The sequence below is a fragment of the Protopterus annectens genome, chromosome 2.part2, assembly GCF_019279795.1.
Source record: "Protopterus annectens isolate FY-2018-M chromosome 2.part2, PAN1.0, whole genome shotgun sequence".
In the NCBI taxonomy this organism is placed as follows: domain Eukaryota; kingdom Metazoa; phylum Chordata; order Ceratodontiformes; family Protopteridae; genus Protopterus; species Protopterus annectens.
In genome coordinates this window covers 331,040,984-331,062,817 of record NC_056730.1, presented here as the reverse complement: position 1 = coordinate 331,062,817, position 21,834 = coordinate 331,040,984, and the positions used below count along the sequence as shown (strand labels likewise).

General features: G+C 41.2%; 1 protein-coding gene across 1 annotated transcript in view; it reads left to right on the top strand.

Annotated features, from left to right (window-relative positions):
• The window catches only part of RAD17 (RAD17 checkpoint clamp loader component), a 1,292,309-nt gene that overhangs the window by 565,556 nt on the left and 704,919 nt on the right, over positions 1-21,834 (top strand). The window contains exon 11 of the mRNA XM_044063883.1: positions 12,038-12,238. Coding sequence (XP_043919818.1) covers positions 12,038-12,238 — 201 coding nt within the window. The remainder of the gene's footprint in view (positions 1-12,037; positions 12,239-21,834) is intronic.

Below are 21,834 nucleotides of genomic sequence, written 5' to 3'. Positions count from 1 at the left end.
TCTAAAACAATAACAAAAACATAATGGTTGATGAAAAGACTAAACCAGAGCAAAATCTCATTTTCATTAATCATATGTGTATGTAGAGCCCTAGGACCTAGACCCAATAGTTGTCAATTAAAATTTGGCATGTAAGATTAGGAGTGGAGAACATAGTGAAGAAGGGACTAAACTACAGGAGGGTCTAACCTGGTGTAGTGCAGGAGCATAGACAGCTGTTAATGAGATGGATCTTTAATGATTTTTTAAACTGAGTAAAGGAGGTGATAGGTATATGACTGGGTAGAGCGTTCCAAATTTTAGATGCATAATTAGAGAAGAGGGAGTCACCTGCAGTATTACTAGATTTAGTTACTTTTAGAATAGATTTGTTACTGGAGTGAAGAGTCCTGTTATTGCTGTGGCGGTGAAGTAGGTTTTGTAGTGCAGTTTTTTTTTCTGGATGATGCAGAACTTCATGGGCCAGAACAAGTTGATTGTAGTTGATAGGTTGATACTAGGCTATCAGCCCTTGGGCCTATACAAGCCTAGCCATAATAATTCCCTGGCTATTTCTTCCCACAATATTTACTTCCCTGGACCCCTTTTTAGCAGGACGACTGACTTGATCCCCAGGGTGGATTTCCTATCTCCCATCCACTTGTCAAGGTTCCTTTTGAAGAGGGCCAAAGAGGCACTCTGCTTGACATGTATGGGGAGTCTATTCCAGAGTCTGGGGAGTCTCTGGGTCAGGAACCTATCCCTCCGGCATGTTTTGTTCATTGTGATGACAAGGTTTAGATCCCTGGAGCATGTGGCTCTGAGGGATTGGGATTTCATTAAGTGTTGCATGTCCAACAGTTCAGGGTTTGACATGGCCTTGTATGTTAAGCAGGGATCGCCTCTGAGTAGACGATATGCGACAGAGTATTGCTAGAGTTTTTTTTAGACGGTCAGCATAGGGCATCTGCTTTAGGCCTGTGATTCTTTTAGTGAGGTATTTCTGAGGCCTTTCCAGTTGTTGCAGATGTCTTGAGAGGTACATACCAAATGGGGCATTATATTCTATAATGGGTCTAATGAGGGATGAGTACAGTAAGACAATGACTACCTTTTTTCTGGATGAAAAGCCCTTAGTGATGAGGTGTGCCACATAGAAGGATTTCCTGACTGTTGTGGCGATGTGGTTATCAAAGGTGAGACCACTGACCTGTGTCCCCAAGTCTTTTGTCACACTTTTGGTGTTTAGTGTACTGCCACCTATGTGGTAATTCATGGGTACATGTTTTTTCCCAAAGGGGATAACAATACATTTCTTGGCATTGAGCTTGAGCCCATGGCTCTGGCACCAAGCATCTGTTTCTGTAAGGCCCTTTGGTAGAATATCCACATCATTTGGGGATTCGATAATGGCTCCCGGTTTGCAGTCATCTGTGAACTTTGTTAGCCAGAGTCCCTTAGTGTTGGCCTGTACTTAAGAGAAGTAGATGCCAAACAAGAGCAGTCTCAGGACTGAACCCTGAGGTACTCCACTTGTCACTTGTCTGGAGCTGGCTTTGGAGTCTGCTACTTTTACAGTGTGGGTTCTGTCAGTAAGCCAGTTGGCAACCCATCGAATGGCGTAGGGATTAATGCCCAGCTTAGTAAGCTGATCTACGATTCCAGAGGGGAGGGTGGTGTCGAAGACCTTGACAAGGTCCAGATAGGCTGTGTGGACTGCCTTACCTTCATCCACAGCTCTGGAGACTGATTCGAAGTCAGTCAGGTTCAGGAGACAAGATCGGCCCTTCACGACCCCAAACTGGGTGGGAGCCCGTATTTGAAGGTTGCCAATGTCTTTGTTTAGAAGTTCCGTGATAATACGTTCCATAGCCTTGCAGATTAGGCTCGTCAGATTGATGGGACGGTAGTTCCCAGGATCCAAGGTGGATTCCCCCTCGTGGAATAACTAGCTGTGTGCCACTGAGTGGGCACGAAGCCTGAGTTGAGTCTATGATTAAACATGACACTTAGGTGAGGTGCCAGTTCATTTTGTAGTTCATGTAGTACACAGCACAGGATATCATCTGGTCCCATGGATGTTGTAGTCTTAGCTTTGGAGAGTGCGTTTTTTACATGTGTGGCCGTTATTACCGGAATTTGGCAAACTTTCGGTATTGAGATGGGCCCTTTAGGAGGTAAAGTTGGCACTGAATCGATCTGCCAGGATATTGGCAATATCCTTGGGATCAGTATATTTAAAGCCATTCTGTTGTAGCTCAGAGCAGATCTGAGCATTGCCATTTAGATTCTTGACATAGTTATAGAATGCCTTGTGGTTGTCTTTGGAATCTTTGGCAATTTTAGTATTCTTCCAGTACTCTCTGGGTTATGATTACGTTGACGTAGTAAAAATGTTGCCAGGTCGTCACTTAGACTATCTGGAAGACATCCTGCAAGCAGGGCCAGCCTTAGCTGAAACGGTGCCCTAAGTGAAGTACTGCTCTGACGCCCCTTAAGCCTTACCCACACCATACTCAAGGAACACCCTTATTTGAGCCACGCCCACAGATGGGTCACGCCCACAATATCCACTCCAGTTCTTTCAATGTTTAAATGCATGAAAAATCAGTCATACTGTAACAAACCCCTTGTAGTCTAAGATGGTTGCATAGGGTGACCATGACCCAGCACTTGGTGCATTGGCTGGAGCAGTCTAAGGTGGTTGCAGAGGGTGACCATCCCCATGACCCAACACTAGGTGCATTGGCCAGAGCAGTCTAAGGCGGCTGCAGAGGCTACACATGCTGCACCACAGCTGAATCTGCAGAAATAGGATTTCAATTTTTGCATGCTAAACAGTGACATACTGTATGTACACCACCACCTGTTGGAGCTGTTCATGTAAACCTCCTTGTCACCTATGCTGCTGTACAATACAGTGGTCATTAGTCTTCCTCACTTCCCATTGGTGCTGCAGCTCAGGGTGATACTTGTGCAGGTGACTATATTAATGCTTTTTCACTGCTTACCAGAGCAGGTGATTCCAGTGGCATCACTCACCTCCCTGGTAAGCTGGTGTTGAGCATCTGTTTCATATAATGGGCCATCACAATGATCCAGCAGGTTCTCCTGATAATCCATGTATAGTTTATACAAGAAAATGTTTGTCTCCTGAATGAAGCAGGCAGGAGTCCTGCTGAACCAAGCACCTGAAGAGGTCCTGTCCACTCAGCAAGTCAGAGCAAGGAGAAAAAATGATAGCGACATGTGCACAACAACATAGCATAGAACAATATGCAGCATGAACATCCTGGCAGCAGGGGTAAACTTTGGAAAGTATCTAACACAGACAGTTGGCTCTATGGGCTTCCCAATGAACGTGCATGGGCATAGTGTGCACGTGACATACTAGTCTTGGAATGAGCATGTGCAGGCATGGTAACACTGTTTGAAGGTAACTAAAATAGAGTTTAAAGAGGTGAACAGTGGTAGCCTCTGTGGTGTATATATCCATCTCTCCACAACATTCAGTTTAGATACCTGGACTGAGTATTTCTGTTGCCATTTGATTTGATGTTCAGTAGGTCCATCTATACCTTAATCTGTTACAGACTTGTGATGCCTCCAGGCATTTCTGAGTTGCATCTTACTAATGCCTCTAGGTGTCTAACACTGGTTGTTCATATTTGCATTAATATTCCAAAACCATGCTATAAACAGTGTAATAAAATATTTTATCTTAAAGCATATGTGATGGCAAATACAATCGTATTTATGTTTCTTTCTAATACAGCTAAAGAGGTACTGAATATTAGTTGTATACTATTTATTTGTATTGTAATTGTTTTCTAAATATATCAACATTCAAGTGACACAGACAGAACTACTAAACCTCATACAAAGGCACACAGTTGAAGAAAATGCTGCTGGCAGAATGTGTCGTCTGAATGTTTTCTCATATACAGCAAGCTGCTTATATAACATTACAAAAAAGTTCATCTTTACTGTGTTTATTGTAGCTTATAAAAGCCAGTCTAGACCTAGAGTCAAATGATTGCTGTACTTTGTGCTGACTAATTTGCCATTTACAGTTTTCTAGAAACTTATATGTTCCACAGATAAGAACATTTGTTTGAACTGTGAGGCAATAACTTCATTGTTTAAAGGCTCAGGCCACACCCATTGGAAGTTAAAAGTACAAACTCAAAAGAGCACCACTGGGGGTAAATGAGATAATCGTTGTAGTTGCAAAGCCCCCTTGCTTGTCTATTCTCCTACGAGTTAATACTGTTAGCATACACATTTATGTATGAGTATTTGTAGAGCCTCTGCTTTTGTGAACAAATAGAGGACAAATAGGAATGTGTCTTTCGTGGCTCAAAAAGTGAGAGACGGGTCACCTAGGAGCATCTGGTAGGCTACTGGGCATAAACAGAGTTGCTGTAATCTATAGGGGTAGTTGAAGGATTTCAGGCCTTTAATTTTTTATTTAAAAATTGGTAAGATGACTTGTATGAATGCTGAAGGTATTACCCTGAAAGTAAAAGGGTCAGGTAGAAGTACTACTGTGTTACTCCACAGCTTGTCTGATTCTTTCAGTGTAATGGAATTTCCATGTTTGCCACGAGTAGTTTCTGCCTCTGATGTTGCTTCACCAGACATTCAGTGATTCCTCAGCACAATGAAGGTAGACATCAGTGTTGCAGATACCATACTATATTCAGTTAAGATTTCCCAGCAGAACTGCCTTGGGAGTGTTACTATTTATATGGTGACAATATGTAGCTGTACTATGGAGACATTCAACTCTTAGTATGTGAATGATTAAACTATGGTTCTGTCAGGCTTTAATCCCTCTCAAATGACCTGAGTCATAGAGTATGTGCTGTGTAAACCTGAATACATCTATCCTTTTTTATATTCTTTTTTCCTGCTTTCTGTTCTTGTTGACAATCAGCTTCTGCCTCTGTGATCATGCCCATGCATTTCCTATCATTGAGGCATAAAATGGTCAAACAAGATGTCTTTTTGCAAGCAGCCCTGAAGGATTTTCTGGTTCTAGCCTCACCTTTGGTGGTTGACATCATGTGTTCGCACATTGGGAAGGGCCTGTGACATCTTCCTGTCTGTATACACATGCTCCCCATACCTCCATTATGAAGACTACCAAGCAAAAAAGACTTGAAAGGCAAACTACTCACGGACAGCCTATAACACTGTATTCCATGCATGTGTAGGTGCTGACACTGCAGCAGGCCAAAGTGCTTCACTCCCATTCAGGACAAGTGAGCACATGCTGGTCATTCACTCACTCTGTCACTGGTGCCTTCAGCATCAGGGTTGTTAGTTAATCCTGTGTACTCTGCTTCCTGAGGCTGTGACTTGTATTAATATAACTTGCATTACCATAAAGTAAAAACTATGCCCCAAGTTTGACATGACATGCTTGGTTAAAGGACTTTATATATATATGTATATATATATATATATATATATATATATATATATATATATATATATATATATATACACACACACACTCCTTACCTCAGCCTGCATAAAAACGGAGCTTCCTTCCAGACCAGTGCAGCCTGCATAAAAACGGAGCTTCCTTCCAGACCATCGTAGTCATTAAATTTGTCTGCTAATTTTGCTTGCTATACCTACAGAGTCTGAGTGGGTGGTGACATTTTGGATAAGTCTACAAAACTACTGGGTGTTATTTCTTAGTTAATGTAACCACAGAAGGACTTATAATTATTACTGTTTTAAAGTTTTTTCTGAAGCTACCTTAAGTCTACAGCACTAACCATAAAGTGTTCTACTGTGACATTTAAATAAAGCCCCAAAATAATCCACATAAATTCTGGTCTACCCTAAAAATACTCTTGCAACTCGGTCAACAATCAACGCCAATCCCATTAGTGGCTAACATTCAAGATAGTATAGCTACACAATTTAATTCATTCTTTAGTACCGCAATACTTTCTCTTTCCAAAAACACCTGCAACTCCCCACTACCTCTCTCTACTCTCCCTACTCCTCCTAAAGAAACTAAGGATGCTTTTTACTTCAAGCCCATCCAAACTAACACTATAAAAAAGCTGCTTGGTAAACTTAAACCAACTGGTCTTGGCTGCATATCACACACTCACCATAACAAAACGGAACCTCACACACACACACACACACACACCTTGCCTCAGCCTGCATAAAAACAGAGCTTCCTTCCAGCGCAGCCTGCATAAAAATGGAGCTTCCTTCCAGACCAGCACAGCGTGCATAAAAGTGGAGCTTCCTTCCAGACCAGCACAGCCTGCATGAAAACGGAGCTTCCTTCCAGACCAGCGCAGCCTGCATAAAAAATGGTGCTTCCTTCCAGTACATAAACACCTCAGCCTGCATAAAACGGCGCTTCCTTTCCGCGCACTTTTGTGTTTGAATGTTAGCGTGCAATGCACGCATGGGTCCTATAGGTCTTACTGCTGTAAAAGTGGGGGGTGGGGAGCGCTCCCTCCCCCTCGCTCTTTGGTTCCGGCGCCCATGCATGGTTGGTGAATCGTGCTTTTAATTACGGAAGTGGGGGAGGGCGCAATGCTACAGTTGAAAAATGGAGAGAAGTAAATTTAAGTTAACTCAATTTGCGCCCTTTATGATGCCGGCTTTTACGGCGCCCTAGGCGGTCGCTTAGTTCGCCTATGCCTAAGGCCGGCTGTGCCTGCAAGAGTGGAGTAGCTTGGTTTATTAGTTAGAATCCAGTCTAGGATTGATTCTTTGTTAGTTGCCTTGTCAGTTCTTGTAGGTGTTTGAATGGTTTGGGTAAAGCTGTGGAGGTTAATATGATTTGTAGAGGTGGGGCAGTTACAAGATAGCCAAGCTATATTGAAATCACCCAGAATTATGGTTTTGTTTTGGAGAGATAAACATGACCAATGAAGTAAGTTTTCTAGAGTGGGTATATTATACTGGGAGGTATGTAGCATCTAATTATGTTTGTTAGTTTATGGGAGTTGTTTCATTTGGGTGAACAGTATTTCAGCATTATCAACAGAGGAATAATTTATGCTTAATGGCTGCACTGTGAGGTTATTCTTTAGTAGTATAGCAAAGCCACCACCTTTTTTGTCCTTTCTGTCTTTCCTTAGGATGTTGTATCCTGGAGGGAAAACTTCGTTGTCACTAATGTGTGGCTTAAGCCAAGTCTCAGATGTTCTTCGTGTTTCACTGTTGCAGTCATCACATTTGGGTTATCTGCCTGCAGGTAGCCCTTAGCCGGCCTGAATACCAGAGTCTTGGATTCCTGCATTGAATGCTGACTCTTCTTCCATGACGTCTTCTTCCAAGCTGATTCCTACAATAGAACAATGCAAATTGGGATTACCTGATTTGAAGGGGTATTTCAGAGCAACACGGTTAAGGCTCTTATACAATAGCACATGTAAAAAACTATAATTCAAAGTAGAAAAGAATGATGATGAAATGGGGTAATCTCAAGGAAACAAGGGGAGACTGGAATTTTGAATGTAGGCCTTTAAAGAGAATAACAATAACCATACAGAATATTATATTCATAGACTAGCAAAAAGTATTCTAAGAACTAAGCCAATGTTGGAATGGAGAAGATTCTGCCAGTAGGGATGACTGCAATTAGGAATATAGACAATAGGCAAGAGGGGCTGTAATTTGTTGGAGAAAACTTGCAAAGGAACAAAGGTACTGGGAGCAAATAATTAGAGAGGGAAAAGTAGTAGAATGGGAAGACACCAAACATTTATTGGACTGCAGGTTAGAGATTCTTTCCTTGTTGAGGATCGATATCAGAGTATAGGCAAAGAGAAAGAAATGGGGGGAGGGTCCTAAACGAAAGACCAATACTGATAGAGTTTTTAGTAGAATCTAGAATAGAAGCTGCCATTAAAAAGGAATAATTAATAGAACATATAAAATATTGGATGATAACTATAAGAATCAATCAGTTTAGGTTAGAAAGGATTGGAAAGAGAGTTTGGATAAGCATTTCACAAAGAAACAATTGGGGTATACTTATGTCTCCCAAATATGTAACAGTCTAGAAGATTTACGATCTTTGTTTGGAAGTGTTTACATAGGTGTTTTTATACCCCTGGTAGATGCCAAATAATTTTTCCTCAGGTAGACAGCAAATGTTGGAGGTGTGATAGGGAAGGAAGTGGTAACTGGGAACATATTTTGTGGGAGTTTAACTGATTTTAAAGATTCCCTGCAGACTGCTCTGTCAGAGATGCTGGGTGAGCAAATTGGTGTAACTAAGCAAATTATTATTTTTTTTTTTTTTTTTTTTTTAGCTATAATGCAAAATCGGAATTGCCTAGACATAGAAAAAGGCCTTGCTGAGTCTAATTATGGTGGCTGCCAAAAAAGCAGTTACTAGAAAATGGAATTCAAAGTCCAAAACAACTTTACTAGTAGTAGTAAATATAGGGGTCTATATTAGAACACTGAACATTCAAAATGTCGAGTGTTCTAATATCAAACCCTAGCAATCGAAAAAAAAACATCGAACATTCGGAACAGTGAATTTTTTCCTAGAGAAAAAATTTGCTGTTCCAACACGCATACACACAACATAAGCACACCAAACAAATGGCAATCCACACACATACACTTAAACTCTTACACCTAACCCTACACTAATCTGTACATACACCACTAACTATCCATTTAGTTTAACCCTAACCCTAAGGTCCGTCACTATCGCACAGTCAGCTCACCCGCGCCCTAACCCTAACTCACCTAACCCACATGCCCACACAATCGCACAATTACCTGAACCCGACCCGTAACTTTCCACCAGAGTGCTGAAAATACCAAAGCAACAGAAACGGACAACCAAATTCTTTCCCTAGGAAAGAATTAGGTTTCCTGTTACTTAGATATTTTCAGCGTTCTCTGAAAACGGGTCGATATTAGAACACTCGACATTTCAAATGTTCGGTGTTCTAATACCGACCCAAATATAGTAACAGATAAAACAACTAGAATTGGGATCTTTAGAAAAGGGTAAGAGCAAATTACATAGAAAAAAAAAGGGAATTCTGTGAACAGTACACACAGAGGAGGAACGAGGTTTAAAGGAAGGCAGGACTTGAATGAGCTATGTACTTTTTGACCGACAATGACTGGGTAGATTATAAATTATGTCTAATGTTTGCAACTGCAGTTATATCAACGTGGTTTGTAATGTATGTTTGCAGCTGGAATTGTCTGTATGGTGTGTTTTCATTTATATAAATGTAAGATTGCTTGTGTCCTACATGATGATGTAGTAAAGATGTTTCTTGTTTAAAAAAAAAAAAAAAAAAACAGGCTTTCCATTGGTGGTCCCAGCTGGTATTTAAGAATCATGGTTTACCATTTGTTGTCCTAGAAAAGAGCACAGGCACTGACTTCAGATGCCACCGATCTCACTTGGGTTACCTATATGGACATTCTGAAGCTGCTTGTCACCTGTAATTCATTGATGAACAAAAGATACACTGGTCTTAAGGAAGTGATAGCATCCTAGGGATTTTCAAGACAATTTTTTGCCATTGTCTTGCGTATAAACAATTAAGAGGGACGTACCAGCTGTGATGACTGGCAGAAACAGCTGGGAAATGGCTTTTTACCAGAGCCTTTATCCTACATACATCCCCCAGACACCTGAACTTTATAGCCTATGAGCTAAACAGATCAGAGATGCAAATAACCTTCAGTGGAGATTAATTTTTTTCCATGACCTTACCAGAAAGTTGGGAAGCCAAAGATAGACTTATTTGGGGGAAAAAAAATAACAAATGGGGAGGTTTTGTTCTAGATAGTCATGCAGAAAAGATTACACAGCAAGTACATTTTCCTCCCCTGGAAAGAGGGCTTTCTCTCTGCCTTTTTACCCAGTTGCTTTAATCTTCAAGGTGCCCAAAGGGCCTGACTGGCAGAACAAAAGTCATCTTAATACGCATTCTGTGCTCTAGGAAGTCATGTGATCTCTTCTAGTCAAGATGACCAGAGATAGGTTTATATTGCTTGTTCAGATCTGTTCTTGCTAACCAAATAAGAAGGGTGATTGGATAAGAATGCATCTGTCTGCCATTGTAGTTTGCCTGCCTGTACTCCTGGAGACCTTAATTGTGTCTTTTGTTTTCTGAAAGCTATACAGCCCCCTGAGCTTACTGTCATCTAAGGTTCTGTGCTGAAAAAACTTATTTATAGAGGCCATTGCCTCAGAAGAATCTTTGAACTGCAATCATTTATTTCTAAATAGCCTTACACCACATTCCATATGGACAGAGGCATTTTCAACTGCCAGTGTTTTTTTCTTAACCCACAGAATAAAAGTGAAGAAATGTTAGCACCACTTGGATGTTCAGACGCAGCTTAGATACTTTCTGGCAAAAAACAAGGATTCTGTGCAGTCTGAGCAGTTATTGGTCTTCATGCCAGGCAAACAATGAATGACTGCCTGGTAGAGATGTTCTTCAAGTGACCTGCAAACTTTATGAAGTCAGTAGGAAGCATCTAGAGAGGCTGGTCAGAGCCCATTATGCCATAACTGTAGCAGGCTTCCAGGAGTACTTCACCTCACAATATTGGTGAGGCAGCCACGTGGACAAAAACAGCTTTTTCAAGGAATATAGCCTGAATCTTCTGTTGAGAAGGGTGGGCTTCAGTGCTGATTGTTGGACATGGTATGATCTTTTCCTCTTGGGTGCAGCTACTACTTTAATACAATTCCTGTAGATAACAAAGTGTACTGTAGCAGTGATTCATGTTGTGAACGTTTTACATAGATGTTTGAGTACAATGTGCTGCAGCATGGACTCCCACTCTGCCTTTTGTTTTCCTTTCCTAGGAGCCTTCCCTCTTCTGCCCCAGTTTGCGAAGTGTAAGAACCACAATTGACATAGTCCACAAGTCACTGTGCCACTATCCCAGAGAAGAGACTCCACCTAAGGACCTCCCAAATAATATTTAAACACCCTACCCAAGAGAAAAGAGTCTGGGGAAAGTGGTCTTTTATCCCCATTGTAGCTTTGCATGTTGGATAGAGATGCCTATTATTTTTTGGCCCCCTCTGACAAGGCACACTTGCTATTGACCAGAGTCAAGAAAAAAAAAAAAACACACTAAAGTTCACATGGGTTGCTCTCCCTTTTCAACTGCCTTAGTCTAGAGAATGAGGCCGATCCCATGACAGGGGACATCTGAAAGTAAAGACTGAAAGGTGAACGCCATGCTATGTCTAGGTCCCATGGGTAAGGAATTATACTGCTGCAGTGACTCCTAAAACTTCTTCATGCAAGGGAGAATGGTTTCCACCATAAAGGATCAATGTTATTACCTTACACTTTTTTTTTTGTCCCTAAAATCAGAGTGGGGCAATCTACGGTGCAGTTTGCTATGGCCATGTCACCCTGCCAGTCTTGTTGCAAGATTGCAGCTGTATGCCTCGGTATACACCTGTATGCTGGTAAAGCTCAAACTTGGGACTGAGAAACCACCTTTAGGCAATTCCAGAATATGAATTTCTGTAGCTGTAATCTTCTTTGTACATTTATTGTTTTGGTGTTTGAACATTTGCATTTGAAAAAAGACTGTTTGCACATTGCTTTCCTCCTTGAGGTACTTGAATGCCATCATAATTTCACTTGTCATACTTAGCTCATCCAGTGAGAATAGTTTGTGATCTTTCAGCCTTATATAAGTTTTTGTTGACATTTATTAGAAGAAGATTAAATGCTTTTGAAACTCTTAAAAATCCTACAAGCTTATTTGTATTGGGGGGGGGGTGGGGGTGAGGCAAGGGGTTGTAGCCTCAAACGACTGATCCATTCTGAAATGTTATTTTTAGTTTTAGATGTTACATTTGACTGTTCTTGAAATTATTTATTTGTAAAGATTTCTCCCAGGCCGTTAGCATTGTAGAAAGTGGATATCATTTGTTGCTTATCTTTAGACCTGAATTCCAGCACTGTTAGCATTCTTTATAGTAGTAGATTGTGTCTTAAAGCTTCCATTTTTTCATTATTAACAGTTCTGATTTTGTCTTTAATAAAAGGATATTCATTAGAGAAAAGAATGTGGTGTAGCAAGAAAGAAAGAAAGAGTTCCCTCAAGGCAAGCTCGTCATCTTCAAAAAGTAAAGCACAAGAAACATCTGTAAAGTCAACAGGAGAGTCAGAAGTGTTTCAAGCCATTGGTGGGAAAGATTCTTCATTATTTATTTTTCGAGCACTAGGAAAGATACTGTATTGCAAGCGTAAGTAAAAAGGGAAAAACACTTAACTGACAGTGAGTGTTGGTTTGTATTTGCAAGTGCAGAGATTTTACTGTATGAAATTTAATGATTGATAGTGCTTGCCAGCAGGTATATGCCATGAGTTACCAGACTGCAAGCTACAATGCCTTTACTTTTGTGGTACAAGAGGTCTGTAAAACTTTTGTGTATAGAGAATTTTGCAGGATGTTAAGTGTCTTGCTTTTGCATGCTGTTTAAAATGAATTTTAATGTTATTTGCAAAGTAGAATTTTTTTGAATTTATTGGTCTAAACAGACTTGGTAGAAGTTATGATTTTTTTCTGCTGATGTTTTATTTATATATATCTATCTATATCTATACACACACACACACACACGTGTGTGTGTGTATATATATATATATATATATATATATATATATATATATATATATATATATATATATATATATATAGGTAGGTACTAGGCTATTGGCCCTAGGGCCTATTTAAGCCTAGCAAATGGTACCCTGGCTTTCGCCACCCAAGAAAATTATTTTCCTGTGCCCCTGTCGAGCAGAGCAACAGAAGTGATCCCCGGGGTGAATTTCCTGTCTCCCATCCAATCCTCAAGATTTTTCCTGAAGAGTGCTAATGAGGAGCTTTGTTTGATATAGATAGGTAGTTTGTTCCAGAGTATGGGAAGTCTCTGGGACAGGAGTCTATCCCTCCAGCATGTTCTGTTTATTGTGGTGACAAGATTTAGGTCCCTAGAGCGTATAACTGTGAGGGTTTGGGATTTCTTTAAGTGGAGCATGTCCAACAGCTCTGGCTTTGACATAGCTTTGTATGTTAGGCAGAGATCGCCTCTAAGTAGGCGACATGTGACAGAGTAAAGCTGGAGTTTTTTGAGACTGTTTGCATAGGGCATCTGTTTGAGGCCAGTAATACTCTTTGTGAGGTATTTCTCCGGCCTTTCCAGTTGTAGATGTCTTGTGAGGTACATACCAAAAGGGGCGTTGTACTCTATAATGGGTCTAATGAGTGATGAGTAGAGGGGGAACAATGACCTCTCTTTTTCCTGGATGAGAAACCTTTTGTGATGAGGTGTGCCATGTAGAAGGATTTCCTGACTACTGTGGCGAAGTGATTATCAAAGGAGAGACTACTAGTCCACCTGTGTCCTAAGGTCTCTTATCACACTTTCGGTGTTAAGTAGACTACCACCTATGTGGTAGTTTATGGGTACAGAGTTTTTACCAAATGGAATGACAATGCACTTTTTGGCATTGAGCTTGAGGCCATGGCTTTGACACCAGGTATCTATCGCAGTGAGGCCGTTTTGTAAGATGTCCACATTGTTAGGAGTTTTGATTATGGCTCCTAGTTTGCAGTCATCTGCGAACTTCGTTAACCAAATAGATATCAAACAGGAGAGGACCCAGGACTGAAACCTGTGCTACTCCACTTGTCACTGGTCTGAAGTTAGATTTGGAGCCTGCTACTTTCACAGTGTGGGTTCTGTCAGTGAGCCATTTGGCAACCTATCTTGTGACATAGGGATTTATACCTAGTTTAGTGAGTTTAGCTATAATTCCAGAGTGGGGGGTGACGTCGAAAGCCTTGGCGAGATCAAGATAGGCTGTGTGAACCACCTTACCCTCATCTACGGCTTTGGTAACTGCTTCAAAGAAGTCCATCAGGTTTAAGAGACGTGATCTGCCTTTTACAAATCTGAACTGGGTAGGGTCCATAGTTTGGAGATTACCAATGTCATTGTTTATAAGTTCCATGATGATAACATTCCATAGCCTTGTGGACCAGGCTTGTCAGACTAATGGGGCGGTAGTTCCCAGGGTCCGTGGTGGCTCCCCCTTTGTGGAGTGGGATAACTGTTGCTGTGCACCATTCAATGGGCACAAAGCCTGAGGTGAGGCTATGATTGAACATGGTACTTAAGTGGGGTGCCAGTTCATTCTGCAGTTCATGTAGAACGCAGACTGGGATGTTGTCAGGTGCTATGGATGCTGTATTCTTGTCTTTGGAGAGTGTGTTTTTTTTTACCTGTGCAGCCATGATTACAGGAAGTTTGCATTCCTCTGGTATAGAGATGGGCCCTGTAGGTGATGAGAGGGGGGTAAAGTTAGCACTGAACCTATCTGCCAGGATTTTGGCAATATCAGTTGGTTCTGTATATTTAGTGCCGATGTGCTGTAACTCAGGGCAGATCTGAGTGTTGCCATTGAGATTCTTGACATAGCTATAGAGTGCTTTGTCGTCTTTAGAATCAGTGGCGATTTTGCTTTCATAACTAGCTTTGGAGGATTTTATGAGGGATCTCGCTTCTTACAGAGGCTGACCAAGGGAGTTCCTCCAATCATGGGATTTTTACTCTTTTTTGCAACAGTTTCTTTCTTCTGTTGTAGAGTTTGTTTATGGCAGGGGACCACCAGATTGGCTTCCTTTTTTTTTTTTGGAGGATAGTGTCTTGGTTCATTTAGGGATTGCACAATCTATGCACTCGTGTAAATGCTTATAAAGTGCATTTGTGTAGGATTTAGCAGTCGTACCTCTATTGTCCGTCAGCATGGGTGTTGTGAAGTTTGCCACTTCTGTCCTAAGCATGAAGTTGGCTTTGAAGAAGTTTTTTATGGTGGTTTCCCTAATGGGGGTGGGATGTGGATGTCTAGGGTGATTAGCTTGTGGTCGGATCTGATCGAGGAATTGACCTCTGGTGTGGAACACCAGTTGCCCATGTTGGTAATGACCAGGTCTAGGATATTGCTGCCCCTGGTGGGGGTGTGGATAAGTTGATCCAAGGCATTGGAATTTGTGAATTCCAGAAAACGTTGAGCACAAGAGTTGGTACATGAGTAGTTTTCCCAGTTAATGGTGGGGTGGTTGAAATCGCCCATTATTAGAGTGTTAGGTTATACCCTAATATTTTCCAGTGAATCAAGAAATGAGGAGTGGGAATCCTGGGGCATGGTGGGGGATCTGTAGCAAGCTACAATTTGGATTGTTGTCTTGCCCAGAGTTAGTTACACTTGTATAATCTCAGATGCATTATGCTTAGCAACTAGCCTGGAGGTGTGGATATCCTTAATGAATATGGACATGCCTCCGCCTTTAGTGTTTCGGTCAAGGTTAGGTGGCCGAAAGGTGTGGTATGAATTATAGCCTGATAATGCAGGGGTGCTCTCTGGAGCCTGAACCAGGTCTCTGTCACTGCACAGATGTCTCTGTTCTCCATTTTAAGGAGTGCCTCAAGTGAGTGCATTTTGAGGTTTAGACTTCTAGCATTGAGTAGCATTACCCTCAGATTTTGCTTGCTTGTACCTGCTACAGTGGGGAATTTGTCATTTGAACCTTGCCTGAAAAGGCACTATAAAGGGTGGCAAGAGCCTTAGCCAGTATCTGGAATCCCAAGGGTGACAGGTGCAGGCCATCTCTGGCAAAGCATTGTGGTTTGTTGATCATGTCATCCTAGGCAGACAGATATTGGATCCCCTTAGAATGACACCAGAAGCTTTAACCAATTGTTGAAGTCAATCATTTTGTCCTTGTACTGTGGTATCATTCTGGGTGATGGCAGGATGCTACTCAGGGCTAGGGTCATACCTGCCTGGGCTACAAGATTGGACAGCTCCTTCACGTCTCTCTTGTGTAGTCCAGGGAGGTACGTCTCAGGTCATTCACACCAACATGGACAATGACAGAGTCATATTTGTACTTGTTGTGGAGTGACCTGAGTGCTTGCGTTATGTGGCGGATTCTGGCACCCGACAGGCAGCTGACAGTAACTTTCTCCTTGTTTAGCCTGGTGAGTGGAACATCAATGTTCTGACTATAGAGTCATCTATGACTAGAGTGTTGGGTACATTGTTATGCCTTATGGACTGTGGTTGAATGGCACACTGAGTTTGTGGGCTATGTGTCATTTGGGTTGTGTTGGGGGGGGTGGAGGGAGGTCCCTGTTGCTTGAGTAGATTTTTATTGAGATTCTCCGCGAATGTAGCTTTGTTTTCTGTGTGTGAGCTTTGGTGGTGTAGGTTTTGAGGGACTATGTGATGAGTGTGGTGTGGTGCAAGTGTTTACCTTCTCCTCTTGACTGTGTAGTCCAGTCTTGGGTGAAGAGATCTTTGCTTCCAGTTTGGCAGTGCATCTCTCTATATGTAGGTCATGCCACAGGGAATGGAGGTTTTAAAAGTGTATTTACTATGCCCATGATTTTGCTGGTACTAAGGAATGTTCTGACTTCACCTTTTCCATTGTTTATCTGATTTACTGTTATTGATACCTGCAGAAAACATTTCACATGCCATGACTAACTTTTCCACAGCATTTGATAAGCTGTGTTTGGTTCTTTCTGTATTGCATTTATGTATTGTTTGTTGTTTGGCACAGAAGGCAACTGCAGAATTTTACGTTATGACTGCAATATTCTGTCCATGGATTTAAACTCCTCCAATCTGTCTTTATTAATGTCCATTTATTGGCTACTTTCAAACAGACCATCTTGGAAAATATTTTCATTCACCTTGTAAAAGCGTATAATAAATATGTCCCTCGTGCATATTCTTCCAAGAGTCTGATAGCATGTCACTAAGGGAAGGATAGAGTAAGCATTAGTAATTTTAACGTTATTTACTTAATACCAGTAAATTATTAATTGGGCAGGAAATGAAGGAAGAACATTCAAGCATGTTGGGTAATATCCTGTAGCGGTCTGCGATTCTTACTATCGGAGCACTCAGCAATGTTGATTCTTTTGTGTACTATAGTGTACTAGTTAGGTTGAAAGGAAAACATTTTTGATTGTAAACCAATGGATAAACAAAATGCATCAGCTGAAGTACTTTCAAATCAAATTCATTATTTGGAACAGTCACTAAAATTGTGTTAAATTTGAAGTCTTGAAATAATGTGGATGTCTTTAAAGTTTACTGGAATTTCTTTAAACTTTATAACTGAAGTAATGCTGATGCAGCTATCCCTCCCCCACCTGTGCCAAACACTGTTACTTTTGGCCCATTTATTCATCTAGTTGTTTTATTACCATGTTGTATTGCAGATTTGATGTGCAACTTGTTTTAGCATAGAATACCTATCATACTGTTGCAAACAAGTATAAAGCAGCCACACTTTAGTTACTTCTGCCAAAGTGCTTTTGCAGTTCGGTTATGTTGGCATTTCTGCAGGTTAAGCAATATGTTGGTATATAGTTTATTTTGTTTCCTTCTGTATGCCTCTGACTTTTGTCTAAAACAGACAAGAGAATTAGAGCATTATATTAAATGGAGAAAAATTCTAACAAGTCTGAATTTCATCACCAAGGCTGTTAGAGTAAGTGTGATTGATCAACATTGTTAGGCAGGAAGAAATCTTTCAATTAATCCTTTTGTTGAATGGGTTAGTCCAAGTAGGCTAGTGGCCTGTTTTCAGGAGAGATCTAAGGTGGTATTTGTACTGCTAGATGCAATCTGACTAGGCCATTGGGCGGCTTCTCTTATTCCTTGGAGGACTGAGTTGCTTACTAGGTGGCACCAGAAGGTTGTTACCAGTGATCACTAAATCTAAGATGGGGGCAGTGAGGGGAGATGAGCTGGAGAAGGAAAAAATAGAAATGCTCTTGTTTAAAAAAATCTTTTTTAACTTATCACATACGACATTGGCAATCATACATTTATATAAATCAAAACAAACCATATTGACATAATTTTAGCAGCAAACATTGTGCATCACAACCTATGTTGACGTAATTGTAGTTGCAAACATTATACATCACTTGTACTCTATCCATTCATTCAGTCAAACATTACATAGCTCATTCCATTCCTGCTTTCTTTTAAACCTTGTTCCTCCTCTGCATGTATTGTTCCCACAATTCCCATTTTTTCCTGTGTAATTTGCTTCTACCCTTTACTGAAGACATCAGTTCCAGTTGTTTTATCTCTGCTAAATTCACTCCTTCTTATAAAGTTTTGGTTTAGACTTTGATTTCCATTTTCTAGTAATTGCTTTTTTAGCAGCCACCATAATTAGACTCCGCAAACTATATCTAGGCAATTCTGATTCTGTATCATAGCTCAAAAAATTTATTTCCTTAGTTGCACCAATTTGCTCACCGAATATCTGTAACAGAGCAGTCTGTAAGGAACCTTTAAAGTCTGCCAACTCATTACACTCTCAGATAATATGCTCCCAGCTACCCCTTTCTTCCCCATTATAGGTTCATAGGTGTGTACTAGGCTAATGGCCCTGGAGCCTTTACAAGCCTAGCCCATAGGATTACTCTGGCATCATGCCACCCGACTTTAGTTCCCACTGGAGTGATCCCTGTGGTGAATTTTCTGTTTCCCATCCACTCATCAAGATTTCTGTTGAAGAGGGCCAGTGAGGTGCTCTGTTTGACATGTATGGGAAGTCTATTCCATAGCCTGGGCAGTCTCTGGGTTATGAACCTGTCCCTCCAACATGCTCTGATTGTGGTAATGAGGTTGAGGTCTCTGGAGTGTGTGGTGCGGAGGGATTAGGATTTCTTTAGATGTAGCATTTCTAACAGAGCTGGGTCAGACATGGCTTTGTAAGTCAAGCAGAGATTGCCTCTAAGTAGGCAATATGAGACAGAGAATTGTAGTTTTTTTTTAATCTGTCCATATAGGACAAGTGTTTAAGGCCTAGGATCCTCTTTGTGAGATACTTTTGCGGCCTCTCCAGTTCTTGCAGGTGTCTAGTGAGGTACGTGCCAAATGAGGCATTGTACTTGATGATTGACCTAATGAGGGAAAGACTAGAGGGAGACAATGACCACTTTCTTCCTGGATGCAAAACCCTTAGTAATGAGATGTGCCACATAGGACTTTGACCACAGTGGCAATGTGGTGGTCAAAAGAGAGGTTGCTGTTAACCTGCGTTCCCAGGCCTCTTATAACACCTTCTGTGTTTAGTGGACTACCATTGATGTGGTAATTCAAGGGAACCGGGTTTTTCCCAAGGGGGATGATGACACATTTTTTGGCATTGAACTTAAGGCCATGGTTCTCACACCAGTCATTCGTCTCAGTGAGGCCTTTCTGTAGGATGCCAATATCACTTGGGGAGTTAATAGCTCCCAACTTGCAATCGTCTGCGAACTTTGTCAGCCAGAGTCCCTTTGTGTTGGCCTGGACTTCAGAGAAGTAGGTACCAAACAGGAGAGGACCCAGGACCGAACCCTGTGTGACTCCACTTGTGACTGATCTGCAGTCTTACTTGGAGTCAGCTACTTTCACACTGTGGGTTCTATCTGTGAGCCAGTTTATAACCCACCTAATGATATAGGGGGATGATGCCTAACTTAGTGAGTTTTTCTATGATTCCTGAGTGGGGAATGGTATCAAAGGCCTTGGCCAGATGAAGGTAGACTGTATGAACCACCTTACCTTCATCCACAGCTCTGGTGACCGACTCAAAGAAGTAGACCAAGTTGAGCAGGCATGATCTACCCTTCACAAAACCAAAATGTGTAGGATCCAGAGTTTGGAGATTCCCTATATCCTTGTTTATTAGGTCCGTGATGATGCATTCCATAGCTTTGCATATCAGACTCGTCAGGCTAATAGGGCGATAGTTCCCAGGGTCTGTAGTCACGCCTCCTTTGTGGAGAGGGATGACCATCAGTACACCATTTGGTAGGGACAAAGCCTGAGGTGAGGCTGTGATTGAACAGGGCACATAAATGGGGTTTCAGTTCACTCTGTAGTTCATGTAGAACACAGCCTGGGATGATGTCAGATCCCATAGAAGCTGTATTCTTGGCCTTGGACAGTGCTGTTGTAACCTGTACAGCAGTAATACTGGGTGTCTGGCATTCTACTGGTATTGTGATTGGTCCTTTGCGGAGGGGGGGGGGATAAAGTTGGCACTGAATCTGTCAGACGGTACATTGGCAATATCTGTTGGCTCGGTATAGGGAGGTACCCTTGTGCAGAAGCTCAGAGCAAATCTGGGTATTGCCATTGGAGATTCTTTATATAACTATAGAAGGCCTTGTGGTTGTCTTTACTATCTGCTGCAGTTCTGTTTTCATAGCTATCTTTAAAGGATTTGTTGAGGGATCTCAACTTTTTGTTGAGGTTGATAAGGGAGTTTTTCCAGTCTTGGGACTTTATCTTATTCTGCATCAGTTTCCTCCTTCTGTTGTAGAGTTTGTTTATGGCAGGGGACCACCAGATTCGCTTCCTTCTTTTTGGAGGAGAGTGCCTTGGGGTTCACCTCCAGCATTTCCTGTCTACTTGAGGAAAAATTCTTTGGAGTCTACTTGGGGTGTAAAAATACCTATGTAAATGCTTCCAAGCAAAAATCTTAAATCATCTAGACTTTTGGAGACCTACATATACCCCCCCCCCCATCGTTTCATTGTGAAATGCTTATCCAGTCCCTCTTCCCAATCCTTTCTACCCTTCTCTGATTGATTCTTATAGTTGTCATGCAGTATTTTGTATGCTGTACTAAGTATTCCTTTTTTAATAGTAGCTTTTCTTCTGGATTCTACTAAAAAACTCTACCAGTTTCGTGGATCATCCCCCTATTTCTTTCTCTTTCCCTATACTTTGGTATCAATACTAATGTAATAATGTAAATACTCTGTTAACTTGCAACCAAGGGCATCTAGAAACACCCACATACAGTACTCTTCAGACCTACACACTACTTTCCTCCTCCAACACGACATAGTAGATGCATATACTAGCCCTCTTTCTCTAGTCATTTTCAACCCATACAGTCATCACTTTCTATTTTATTTAAAACTGTACATCCTTCATTTTCCTACCACTACGTTTGTTAAAAACCTCTTTTGAACTATACCTTATTTTTCTCCTATCAGCTATACAATATGCTTCTATTACACATTTCACTCCTAATTCTTCTCTTCCTATTCTCCACCATTACATCCATTCATCATCGACTCAGTTTCTTTAAGTCATCCATCCTATGCCATTTCTGCCCCCACATTACACTACAGTAAAATCGCACACTTTAATATAGCATCAAGCCTATACAACTACACCAGAACAGAACTGTGCAAATACAAATGCATACCCAAGCACCCTTGACCCCGCCAACCCCACAAACAAGCGAAACATGTACTCAAGTACCCTGACTTACTAATAAATCTAATATCAACAATTAAGCTTAGTGGTGATGTACACCCAAACCCAGGCCCCAAAAACTAAATAAAAAACAGCCATGGCAGCACCCATAAACACTAATATTAATATCAACCTCAGCACATAAATTCAGACCTACTATTTCTAAACATGAATCTTAGGAGCCTATCAAACAAAATTCATGAATTGCATGCATCCCTCTCTCTCTATTCCCCAGACATAGCAGTCCTAACTGAAACCTGGCTTAGACCCTCAGTATGTAACAAAGAGATTCTACCTCAAGGCTACAACATCCATATAGTATACAGATTAAATAAACGAGGTGGAGGTATAGCATTAATGTACAAAAACACACTAAAACTCAAATACCTGGGCTCACACCCACCAAAAGTAAAATTCATAATCATCATAGCAATCTACAGTCCTGGTGGCAATGACCCCACTTTAACAGAAGAATTCCTCCACT